At 36.9% G+C, this 12991-nt stretch overlaps 1 protein-coding gene across 1 annotated transcript in view; it reads left to right on the top strand.

The window, feature by feature from the left end:
* The window catches only part of LOC137192247 (interferon-induced protein 44-like), a 42153-nt gene that overhangs the window by 27539 nt on the left and 1623 nt on the right, over positions 1-12991 (top strand). Inside the window, exons 4-9 of the mRNA XM_067602783.1 lie at positions 6516-6533; positions 6680-6713; positions 8215-8416; positions 9065-9217; positions 9832-10000; positions 12835-12935. Of these exons, the coding sequence (XP_067458884.1) occupies positions 6516-6533; positions 6680-6713; positions 8215-8416; positions 9065-9217; positions 9832-10000; positions 12835-12935 (677 nt within the window). The remainder of the gene's footprint in view (positions 1-6515; positions 6534-6679; positions 6714-8214; positions 8417-9064; positions 9218-9831; positions 10001-12834; positions 12936-12991) is intronic.

Here is a 12991-nt window from a genome sequence, read left to right as displayed (position 1 = left end):
TAGAGTGTCTGTAGAGAGTCTGTAAAGTGTCTGTAGAGAGTCTGTAAAGTGTCTGTAGAGTCTGTAGAAAGTTTGTAACGTGTCTGTAAAGAGTCTGTAGAGTATCTGAAGAGTGTCTGTAGAGAGTCTGTAGAGAGTCTGTAAAGTATCTGTAGAGTGTCTGTAAATTGTCTGTAGAGAGTCTGTAAAGTGTCTGTAGAGAGTCTGTAGAGAGTCTGTAGAATGTCTGTAAGAGTCTGTAGAGAGACTGTAAAGTGTCTGTAGAGTGTCTGTAGAGAGTCAGTAGAGAGACTGTAAAGTGTCTGTAGAGAGTCTGTAGAGAGTCTTTAAAGTGTCTGTAGAGAGTCTGTAGAGTGTCTGTAGAGAGTCTGTAGAGTGTCTGTAGAGAGTCTGTTAAGTGTCTGTAGAGAGTCTGTAGAGTCTGTAGAGAGTCTGTAGAGAGTCTGTAGAGAGTCTGTTAAGTGTCTGTAGAGTCTGTAGAGTCTGTAGAGAGTCTGTAGAAAGTCTGTAGAGAGTCTGTTAAGTGTCTGTAGAGTCTGTAGAGAGTCTGTAGAGAGTCTGTAGAGAGTCTGTAGAGAGTCTGTTAAGTGTCTGTAGAGAGTCTGTAGAGTCTGTAGAGAGTCTGTAGAAAGTCTGTAGAGAGTCTGTTAAGTGTCTGTAGAGTCTGTAGAGAGTCTGTAGAGAGTCTGTAGAGTGTCTGTAGAGAGTCTGTAGAGAGTCTGTAAAGTGTCTGTAGAGTCTGTAGAGAGTCTGTAGAATTGTAGAAATAGCATGTTAAAAAGTTACTTTAGTGCCCCCTTTGGACAAAATGTGTATGTACCAAGTTTGGTGAAGATTGGATGAAATATGTGCCAACAGAAGCAAAACACATGTTAATTTAAAAAAAACAAAATGGCGGAAAAAATGTATAGGCGCAAATGGGCGTGGCCTATATCAATCTACTCAGCATAATCCAAGGAAGATGTTCACCAAATATTTTTTTGATAGGTCTTATCGTTCATGAGTTATTAGCCAAAACGCATAACATTCAATTACTGACCACATGGTGATGTGTAGATGTCCTTAAAGAGCTGAACATTTTGATATGTGAATGGTTTCTGTCGTTTAAAGTATAGAGGAGTTGAAAGCTTTCAAAAAACGTACGGAAGAATAAGAAAAAAAACAAGAATAATAAACAAAGATTTGGATAACAAAAGTGTGAATGCTTTCAGCACACTAATAAATAGAGTAACACAGACTGTCTATGTGTGTGTGTGTGTGTGTCTGTGGGTATGTACCTGACTTCCACTGGGAATCTTCTAAACTGGTAGATTTCTTGTAAACGACATGGTTAATGAAAGTGAAAGTAAAGACAAAGTGAGGGCGGGAGGCTGCTTTATAAAAGAGCCAGTTTCTCTTTCAGCAGCACCACTTGCTGTTTGTCTCTGCTGCAACATCTCAACAGGAACAGTAAAGGTATGAATCTTTCTATTATATTTACTGTCAGATTATTTCAGTGATTGAATGAATGTAAAATAATATTTTATGTGTATAGTAGTTTTAAATATGATACATTTCAGAATTGATCAACACAATCAAAATGCAACAAAAGTATATTTTTTAATTTTCATTTAGGTTTTAATAGGTTTTGTTTTTAAGTACACTGTCAGTTTTCTTTCTCCTACTAGTCACTTTGTGTTCTCAGAACCTCTCAGCAAATTTGTTCACTTGACGTTTTACTACTTTTATTAGTTAAGTTTGTAAACTAATAAACTCTGTAACTGTGGTGTCTGCTTCATGTGTGTGAGTGATAAAAAGGCTTCAGTCCAGGCTTTCTTTGGAGTTGATGCTAATTTACCTCCTTTTTGTCCTTTTAAAAGGATTTTTTTGTCTACACATTAATGTCAAATTTATGTAGCACCTTTTCATACAAATGTGCTTCAAAGTGTTTTATGTTGAATGAAGAAAATCTATTCATAAAGAAAAGGAAACTATGGAAAACAGGTTTCCAGAGAAGAAGAAGCAGTAAAACAGCAGGCTTGAATATTCATCCTTCACTTACAGTAAAAATGCATCAGACACAGGGATTTAGAACAGAATGGCTTGATTATCTCTGGAAAAAGGTACAAAACAATTGCAATGAACACTAGACTGCACCTAGAATCAGTTAAAACACCCACAGAACCTTCACCAGCACCAACACAATATGTTCTTATGAATGGATTATAAACTGGATGTTAAATAACACTATTAATAAGAGAAAACAACCACATGGAGCAACAATTAACTATTTCTGTTAATCTGTTCTAACCAATTCTAACTATTTATACATTACTTTCAGCTAATGATTTCAACTATTTATTTACATTACAGTTACTATTTCAGTTCTTTATACATTACTTTTAGCTGAATGAATTTTATTTTGCTGATGACACACAATAAGACAAAATACAATCACAATCTTGTATTATTGCATGCGTGTATATAGGCCAAATATATTTACAGGATATGTAGCCTATATATATGTATCAGAGAGAGACTCTGTTCACTTGTAATTTTCACTTTCACTGTATTTATAATTTATAATATAATTATATTTATAATTGATGTTTTCCATATATTTCTCACTTTCCAGCCATGGGAGGCTCACCTTCAACCCCATCACCCCGTCCAAGTAAGCTACGAAACCACCTGCACAACACAGTTCAAACTTTATTCATGATACTAAACTATTATATGATGCAGCAGTGGAAGCAGTAGACACATTTCATGTGTTACATGTATTTGTAGTTTTGCCTTTACTGTATCACTCTCTTAGTTTTATTTTCTTCTATTTTAATAGAATATACACTGTAAAAACTGTTACTTAGATCTAACTCAAAAAAAATGAGGCAACATTTTCTAAGCACTTTTTGCTAGTTTAGTGAACTTTGTGTTTTTTTTAAGTTGAGAAAACTCAGTCTTAAAAAAAAAGAGATTTTGTTCAACCATTGTAAACATAGACAGCATTTTAACTACATCCAACTTCATTAAATTAAGTGGCATTTTAAAGAACTTTTTTTTTAAACTTTCATTTTCCTTATTTTCAAAAAAATATTTACAAATGCTTCCTCTCTGATTTTAAAACACAATCTACTTAAAATAATTAGCTATCATTGACATAAATTTATCAAAGACAAGAGTGGTATTGTTTTACAACATGTATTGAGCTGCCAATGCAACCACATAGCAAAACGTTTCAACATGAAAAATAACATTTTTTCATTTAAAATTTAACAGTAAGCTGTCAACATTGTAGAACTTGGGACTTCAGCTTATGAACAGCTTGGAAGAATATCTTAAATATATGTTTAAACATTTTAACATTAGCTTAAGTTCAGCATTACATTAAACTTGGACTTGTATCTTTTATCTTAGTATAAAGCAGTATAAACTAGTCAATATTACTGCAGGAATAATCCCATTCATCCCGGTCATGAAAAAGGAATAACATTATTACACAGAAACAACAGTCCAGGCACTTGTTTTGGGCCCAGTCAAAAAAAGTCCTTTAAAGGCTTTCAATGTTTGAAAGAAAAGTGGAGATTTATATACATCATTCTGTAGAAATCACACTAATCAGGCTCAGAATAATATGTGGCATTCTCAAACTGGAGAACATATTTCACTGTGCAGGCCAGACATTTGTTTTGGGTCCGGTTCCACAAAAGGGCCTTGAAAGGCCAACAAAGTGTTGAAGGAAACTGGAGATTCAGGTACATCAATCTGAAGAATCAAACTTACCTACCTGGACTCATAAAAATATAACATTATTGAACTACAACAATAAAACAGCCAGTATGGCAGCAATCACGTTTGACTGTCTATGCTAGAAGCTTGTTTTTAAGGCTCATGAACCTGGGGGATGGTTTTGGGCACAGAGTGTCAAGTCCAACAAACAGTCTTTGAAAGACCTCAAAGGTTTTGTGAAGTCTCACTGGGTACTGAAGATTCAGGGCATATGTCACCCCGAGGAGAAGGCAGCATCCTCTGGCAAGATTGTTGAGAGATTTCAGCACAGGGATTCCCGCGATCATGATTCTCACTGCATCTGGCTCATGGCAAACGTAGATCCTCACACTGTGTGTTTTCAGGTCTTCATGTGCACTGGTCTCTGCTATTCCCTGTGCAACAAACAAGAACAGAAATTAAGAAATTGTTTCATACAAATAAAGAGAAGTTATGAGTTTCGAATCAGATGCTGATAGATAGAGAGCTCTAGATGGATAACAATGTTTCCCGCAGCACTTTATATTTAAGGCGGCTGCCTTGACAACACACGCCTCCCGCCTTAACTACGTAATAATTTTAAAAAAGAATGCTCCTATATATTGGTGCAACGGAACAGCATCACCTTCTATTAGGGCTGTAGCAGATCACAGATGACCCACTGGCCTCTACTGACCCCCACTAGGCCTAAGTATCAGGGAATTTGTGACAGTGTCTTCTTACTACATTTTTAAACTAAAATGTTAAACAAGTAACAAACTCCTTTTCATCATTAATCCACTGCATGGGGTGCATAACGTTAGTGAGTGAGCTGTACTTCACAGCATTTCACATTCAACTATCCCAGGATTCCTGCTAACTAGCCGCATGTGGCTAACTCTATCCATCCACACATGGAAAATGCCCGTTCAGTCAGCCCACATAAAATTACACTGATCTGAACCTGACTTCATGAGCAAACCCAAAACAGACCCAACCTTACTTTTTAACAATACTTACATAGTAGTCAGAAATGAGGTCCTGTCCACTCTCAATTGATTGATTGTTATTTTGGACATTGAGGAAGTGCATATAATTGGCAATGTTTCAATGTTATGCGATCCAATATTCCTCCAGTATCTACAAATGAAAGAACTCAAGATGACCATATGAACATATTCTAGAAAATATTCACATTTTGTAAAAATTCATCCCAGTCACAGTCATTAAAGTTATAGTTATTATTATCATTAGTTATTTGAAGTAACATATCAGGAACTTATACTTAATCAGTGTTTAACCTGCAGCAGACAGCACTCAGCGCTGTAGGAGCAGAGCGGGAACACAGAAGAAAAGCGATGCACTGTGGAGCAAACACAACAAAAAACATTTTAGCCACCTGACATCAATCCCACGCAGGTCCGTGTGTGCGTGCGTGAGAGAGAGTGAGCGGGACAGAGCAGAGCGGAATGTGTGTGTAAGACGCTACAATTATGCGCCTGGCCGGAGAGCCCCTAACCCCTGTGTGTAACAGACTACAATTAATAGCATATTGCAGCTCAAAATCACACCCATAAATAAACAAACAACCCTTAACATGTGCAACACAAGGTACACAAGCATATATACATCTTTAATACCAACTGAACATCACAGCAACCTCAGTCAAAGTCACATAAAAGAGCTAAGTAACTAGCGGCTAATCGTTATCATTCTAATCGCTAACTTGCTAACTCACATCTAAAACAAAAACAGAATGAGCCTGACATAATTAGTGCATTCGCACTTACATATTAAGGATGCACACAGTCCAGCACACAACACAGGCCACTTATGACTGACAGACTGGCTGCAACACACTCGGGTAACAAAACGTTACTACACAGGGATGCACTCAGGTGATGGCGGGCTGAGCAGTTGCATTAGACACAGAGCCTTTCATAGGACTGACTCCGCCTTCTTACAGACATGGCGGCGGTGCCAATTAATTTTAAACTTATAAATAAAAAGGATATGTCATTTGTTGTAAAATTCAACACATAGAAGCCATATTTGACTAAAAATCAGCATTTTGACGGTACGTTAACTGTTTGAGCTTAGTGTGCATTTTGAAACACCTTATGGCATCGCAAGGAGGAAAACGCACACTTAAGCATAACATAGAGCAATACAATCACGGGTGAAAACATTTAACTTTAAGCAAGAAAATGATTATTTAAAAGTTGTGTAGTTTGTCGATGAAAAAGCCAGGCAGGTACTCTTGCAGCCTTGTGGGAGAACAAGTTCAGACTTGCTCAGACCGGTTACAGTTGGGCGGGTCCTGAGGATTTACTTATTCAGTAAGTCCTTAAACTAAGTTTTGTGAAATCAGTTTATTGTAAAGTAACAGGAAATCAAATTTATGACAGAAAATTATAAGTTACTTAAACAGTCACACTTTTTACTTTTCTGTAAGTAAAAGAAGACAAAATCAATTTATTGTCAAAAATATACATTTTATAATTAAGTCACATGGACATTGCCACTGAAGGGCTTTTTACAGTGTATGTTTAATGTAACTAAATTCCCCTGTTAAGCTAAAAACTATATCAGTTTAGTTTGATTTAAAGAACAACAAGTAAACAACAAGTAAATAAATATCTCTATCACTATTACTACTCTTGCTACAGTTTAACCAAACATCATTGTCATAATTCTGTAATATTCATTTTTACCAGATATCATTCCAAACTTTTTATGATTTTTATTCTTCTATTATCTAAAGTATTGCTTCTGCTTCACTTTCACAGCACCACCACCTTCTCCCAGTAAGTTATGAAATTTATTTTACAACATCCACAACACATTAATTCTGACTATTATTTACATGTTGACGCATGATTCTGATGAATTTACTCTTTCAAAATCCTAATTATATTTACTGTTTGATGCCTTTATGTTATTTCCTTGTCAGCTTTTAGAGATCCGTGGAGAAAAATATCTTGGGGGTGAGTAGATATAAATTTGATGCGGTAGCCTTCATTTGTGCCTCTGCTGCTCAACACCAACCTGTCTGACAGTTTATCTGTTTGTCAGGCCAGAATTTTATTTTGGCTTATGACCAAATACCTGCAAAACTAATGGCATCCCATCACCCTCAGCTGTGTTGCTAATAAGCAAATGCTACAATGCTAACAAACTAATCTAACAGTAAACATTATACCTGCTGAAATTAGCATGTTAGCTAAAAGTTATTTATAACCAGTTGAAATAATTAACCAAAAATAATGGATGAATAGTTGAAATAATTAGCTATAAGTATAATGTAACCATTGTTACTGTGAACACGGTACAATGCTAAGTACAACCTCACTGCTAGCATGGCTGTTGACTCTTACACTGTGTCTGAAATCTCTCCTTATTTTCTGCATAGTGCACTACTGTTTATTTACCCTCCACCATTTTATTTGTATGTCTGAACTGTGGCATGTACACTACTTTCTTCCTCCATCTGTATGTATTCATGTAACATCAATGCATGTCACTAACTTTGCTTCTTCCCCAGAGTTTTTTGTCACAGGAAAACCTGGGTTCTGGGCCGAGCCTTCGCAGTCCTTCACAGTCCTGATGGCATCCTTCCCTGTCTATAGATGCTTATGCTTGTTGTTGTTGTTGTGATTGTTGCTCTCCTGTCCCCCCTCCCCCTTTCCCTCTCTCTTTCTCTCAACCCAACTGGTCAAAGCAGATGGCCGCCCACCAAGAGCCGGGTTCTGCTTGAGGTTTCTACCCGTTAAAGGGGAGTTTTTCCTTACCGCTGTCGCCAAGTGCTGCTCATGGGGGAATTGTTGGGTCTCTGTAAATTAAAGAGTACAGTCTTGACCTGCTCTATGTGAAAAGTCCCTTGAGATGACTTTTGTTGTGATATGGCGCTATATAAATAAAAAATTGATTGATTGATTGATTAAAGCAAGTCAGGAAGACAATAACATAGAATATCACAGTCAGTGAGTACAGAGCTGAGCAGCTTTTAACAGATTTTTTAACTTGGTTCTGAAAGTAAAGCTGCAGCTCCTCACGTTGTCAGGCAGCGTGTTCCACTGATTTGTTACAGAGAAAGCTGATTGCCAAAATGCAGTGCGGTGAAATGGTGCAATCTCCTATCTGGAGGATCTAATAGAATTTACTGAGCAAGTGTACACAAAGTCATGTAGTGGAGGAGGGGCCAAACCATAAACCAGGCACTAATTTGACAATAATCTAAAATTATCAAAGCTCAGTAAATATTATTTCTCCAGGACCCGCCAGTGATGGAAATGTATTGGCTTTGTGTCCAGAGTTAGAGAAGAATCTCAATTTACAGCTCATTGTTTAGTGAACTGCTGAGTGACTGTTATATAGGGAGTAGTCAATGAATGTATAACGGAGTGATTTTGGACACCACCTTGTAAAAACTGATATGAACGTTTTATGCATTTAATCTAAAATCCAATTCAACAATTTTTTACACAGAGACAAAGAGAGAGATCTGCAGTATGTGAGGAATTATCAACCTGAAAACACCAACGTCAAACATCTCAGGATCTTGCTTTACGGGCCAGTCGGTGCTGGAAAGTCCAGCTTCATCAGTTCTGTCGTCAGCGCCGTGAGAGGCAGGCTGAGCGTTACAGCTGAAGCCAGTGCAACCGTCAGTGACAGAAGTCACTCCAAGAAAGTACGTAAACTAGTCCAGAACAAGTCTTTTTCTTCCTCTACTAATTCTTCTTCACCTCCTTTCACTCTGATTTGATGTTTCTGACACTTGAGATTTGACACACTTGCCTCATCTCCGTCTGGTGTTACTATTAGTGATGTTACCTTCCACACATGATCAACTTTTCAAAGCAAAAGTATTGCAGTGAGATGTTTCAATGCTTCATTTGCCAAAAATCATGTGACTACCTCAGACGAGGCCTCATTACATCAGGAGGTGTTTTGCTGGTTTTGGATACAGGATGTGCTTCTCAGTCTGCCACAGTATTTAAAAACAGAGCTGTAGACTCAGTTTAAAGGGGATCAGTTCTAATAGTGTAGACTTTATAGAACAAAACAATGAAAGCAGTAAGGCCATTTATATTCTAACTGTTTTATCCTTCCATACAAAGACAATACCAATAATTACTCAGCTGATGTCAGTATTTTACTGTATCAAATACTTCAAACCAGATATTTTCTAACGTAGATGTTAATCTTTGGCAGATGATTCAACCAGGAGAGTTTCATGCTGGTCCAACCCACAATTCTCTGCAAATTACAAACAAAGACACTAGTTAAAGGATGGCACCATTGTCATAAATCCTGCACATTTCCATGTTTCTTTCAGTATGAGACTCACAGAATCCAGAAAGAAAGCAGAGGAAACTTCTACCCTTTTGTATTCAATGACATCATGGGTCTGGAGGAAGGGACTGGATGTGGAGTCAGAGTGGAAGACATCAAACTGGCCTTGAAGGGACACGTGCAGGAGGGATACAAGGTACAACTGTAACACTTGATTCAGTCAAACACGTTAGTTTTGTATGGCAGCATAGTGCTGACACCATGACAAGAAATATCTGCTCAGTTTCTTGTTATAACAAGAAACTTTTCATGTTATTTTGAGATATTTTCTCATTATTACTAGATGCCAAATTATTCAGTTTTTACAAGAAATCTTCTTGTAATAACAACATATCACTTTGTTATCTCACAAAATGAACGTATCTCATTAAATCAAACTTCTCGTTATAACATGATAAGTTGGTTAGTAATAACAAGAAACTTCCATATGTCATTATGGTTTGAATAAGATTTATGTCATGTATTTAGTATCTAGTAAAAATAAATATAAAAAATATAAAATATCTCTGAATAACATGAAAAATATCTTGTTATATTAAATATTTCACTAATTTTAATAAAAGTCTGAATACTTCTACTGGTAATACTGAATTTTATTTATCTTTTAAAGCTATTTATTAGTTAATTTTTTTTTAACTAAAAATAGATTTGTATACTTCTCCCATTTGTTCAGTAGATATGAACCTTTTTTGTAGACTTTGTTGACATTGTTGCATCATTGTTTATATGGACTTTTATATTATTTTACAGTTCAATCCTGCATCTCCATTGTCAGACGGTGATCCTGGATACATCTCCTCACCGTCTGCAGATGACAAAGTTCATGTTCTGGTTTGTGTCTGTTCTGCTAATGCATCAGAGATTAAGGAGCCTGTTATGCAGAAGATGAGGGAAATCAGAGAAGCAGCCAGTGACTTGGGTAAGAGCAGTGCTTTAGAGAAGAGTATCAGCCAATGAAACACATCTGTTCTAATAAGGTTTCAGGTACACTGCTCACAGTAAAGCTGAGTGTTCATGAATCTGCTTCAATCAGTGAACTCATGCAGAACTAATAATGATGTGAATGTTGAGTACGTACAGACTGCAGCTCAGCTGATACTGCAGTTATGACACTGATGTAAATATAGAAATATTAGCGTTTAAAACAATCTGATAATGATGTAATATATCTAATTTAATATATGTATATAAACATTTTTGATATGAATTAATTATTTTAACTAATTAATTATTTGATATTTATCCCTTAAATTTGGTTAGAGTCCAGTTTCTGACTGAAATATCTCAATAACTATTGGATGAATATTGTACAGATATTCATGATCCTCTCAGGATGAATCTAATCTCTTCACTGATCCTCTGACTTTTCACCCAGTGACATCATCCGCTCAAAATTTAAATTTGTCCGAAACATACAAACTGCTAATTATCAAATGTTAGCATGCTAACGTTAAGATGGTGAACATGGTGAGCATTATACCTGCCAAACATCAACATGTTAGCATTTAGCTAAAAGAATGTCAGTACAGTACCTAAGTTACAGCCACACAGAGCAGCTCGCAGGGCTCTAGACTCTTATGAACATATTTACTGAGCATTCTCAGCTCCTCTTTTAGGCGCTAAACAGCTGAACTGTGATTCTCCTTATTTACTGACCATACTGAGGTTTTGTGTCAGTTAAATGGAAGAAAAGTGGCACCGCTGAACATTCAAAGTTCAGCAGCAGAAATCACTTTTCACTCCATTCTTGTCCAGACATACAAGTGAGTCTGATTCTCATCACTTTCTGCAAATCAGATGACGTGCAGCTTATTTTAAATATCCTGCTACGTTAAAACATTGTGACAACACAAATGTTTGTGATTACGGGCCCTATTTTAACGATCTAAAGCGCACGGTCTGAACAGCATGGCGCAAATGCACTTAGTTTGTGTCCAAATCCACTTTTGCTATTTTAACGGTGGAAAAATGGTCGCTGCGCCAGGCGCACGGTTCAAAGGGGTTGTCCATAGTCTCCTAATTAATCATGGCTGTGTTTTCAGCGTAACATGCAATAAACCAATCACAGTGTCATCTCCCATTCCCTTTAAGAGCCAGGTGTGCTTGCACCTTGGCGGATTGCTATTATAACGGCGCATTTGCCGAGTAGCAAGAAGGAGCGCTTCTCTGCAGAGGAAACGGATCTCCTCGTGCGCAAAGGGAAAGTGCGCGATCCATAGCGAGCACACTGCTGCTCCTGGACCCTCCCGTGGTCCCAGACCACCAGTTTAAGATCCTGTTCATTCATTTGTTGCAAATTTGTCTTCGTTTGGTTTTTGAAAAGGTTTATTATTTTAATTACAGCTTTGGATTCTTTAAAATCGTTTTGTTCAGTCAGGGAGTATCAGGTCAAATCAGCAGGTTTTAATTGTTGAAAGTATAGAAACTTGATCACTGTAACCTCAAAAATGTTAAAGAATATTTGTTAAATATTGTTCAAAAATTAAAGAATTAATTTTAATCATGTAAAGAATCATCAACACAGTTATCAGGACTTGATGAGCTCTCCAAGGTGCTGATCCTGCTGCTGGCAGCAGCTAGAAGCTGTGTAGATTTATTTCCTTCGTTAGTTTAATCATTGTTTTCACCTCATTTATTTCCTCATGTCATCATGTACTGATGCAGCAGGAAAGTCGATCTGTGTCTGATCCGTTGTTGTCCGTCTGTTTAAATACCTACATGATTACACGATTTGGTCAAATAATTCAACAATTTAATCCATCATTACTGCGATTAGTTAATTCTGATGAATATTATAACTGAGCATTATGACATGTATTTTTAAAAATATATTAATATACACAATAATAATCTTTCACATTGTAATCCTTTTATTTGTTACCTTGTGCATGTTTGTGCGCTGCTGCGTGTCCTGTGTGTGTAACAAGCAGAGTGTATGTGGTGCAGCCGCCTGTGTAGGTGCATATTACTGTCCTGATAACGCTCCTTAAAATAACAGTGAAACACTGCGCCATTGACTTTAGACCAGGTTTTTGTTGGTCAATAGTGCAATCGCTCTCTGCTGCCTCAAGATAGCAATACGCCAACAATGCGCCTGACCACACCTTACATTTAGACCAACATGCCCATGGGCGCACTGATGGGCGCACTGATGGACGCAATGATGGGCGCACTGATGGGCGCACTGATGGGCGCAAGTGCCAACAACGTGGGCGCTGGACGGGAAAATGACAACTGCGTCTGTCTTAAAATAGCAAAGAGACTCTCTGCGCTCTGCACCGGGCGTAAGATAGGACCCTTAGTGCTTAGTAAATATCCTCCTCAGTCTTGCTCCCCTATAAATTCATTTTCAGCACATAGTAATATAGAATATGCAGAAATTATAAAATAGAATTAAATTAATATAGTTCTGCAATAGTTTAAGCTAAAATAAAATATTAATGCCAAAATGAATATTTATTCCAGAAAGTTTACATTGTGGAACAATAAGTTACAGCTAATTTTTGTTTGTGTCTTTTTGTTGGTATTGGTAAACTGTTGTTTCTTCAGTATTTTATATATTTTGTGCTGGTTTGTGAACACCACAGCTTTAATCTGTATTTATCTGTCTTCTTAATGTGAAGTGGTCTAGTCTGCATTTCTTAGGTTTGTGGTTTACAGTGTTTAACATGCAGTTCTAATGTTTTTTTAAACCTGAATGAACTGTGAAAGTTAACTGAAGTCAGGTTACTAAATGCATCTCTCTGTCGGCAGGGATTCCTCAAGTGGCGATTGTCACCAAAGTTGATGAAGCCTGTGGTGAAACTCAAAAGGATCAAAAGAATGTCTACAAGAGCAAACACCTGAAGAAAAAGGTGAGTTTCTGTCAGTTTTGTTACAGAAATGTAAAGTAAGTTCATTATTTTTATAA

Source organism: Thunnus thynnus, chromosome 11 (genome assembly GCF_963924715.1).
Source record: "Thunnus thynnus chromosome 11, fThuThy2.1, whole genome shotgun sequence".
NCBI lineage: Eukaryota > Metazoa > Chordata > Actinopteri > Scombriformes > Scombridae > Thunnus > Thunnus thynnus.
The sequence above is the reverse complement of the archived record's forward strand: the minus strand, read 5'-3'. Positions and strand labels throughout refer to the sequence as shown.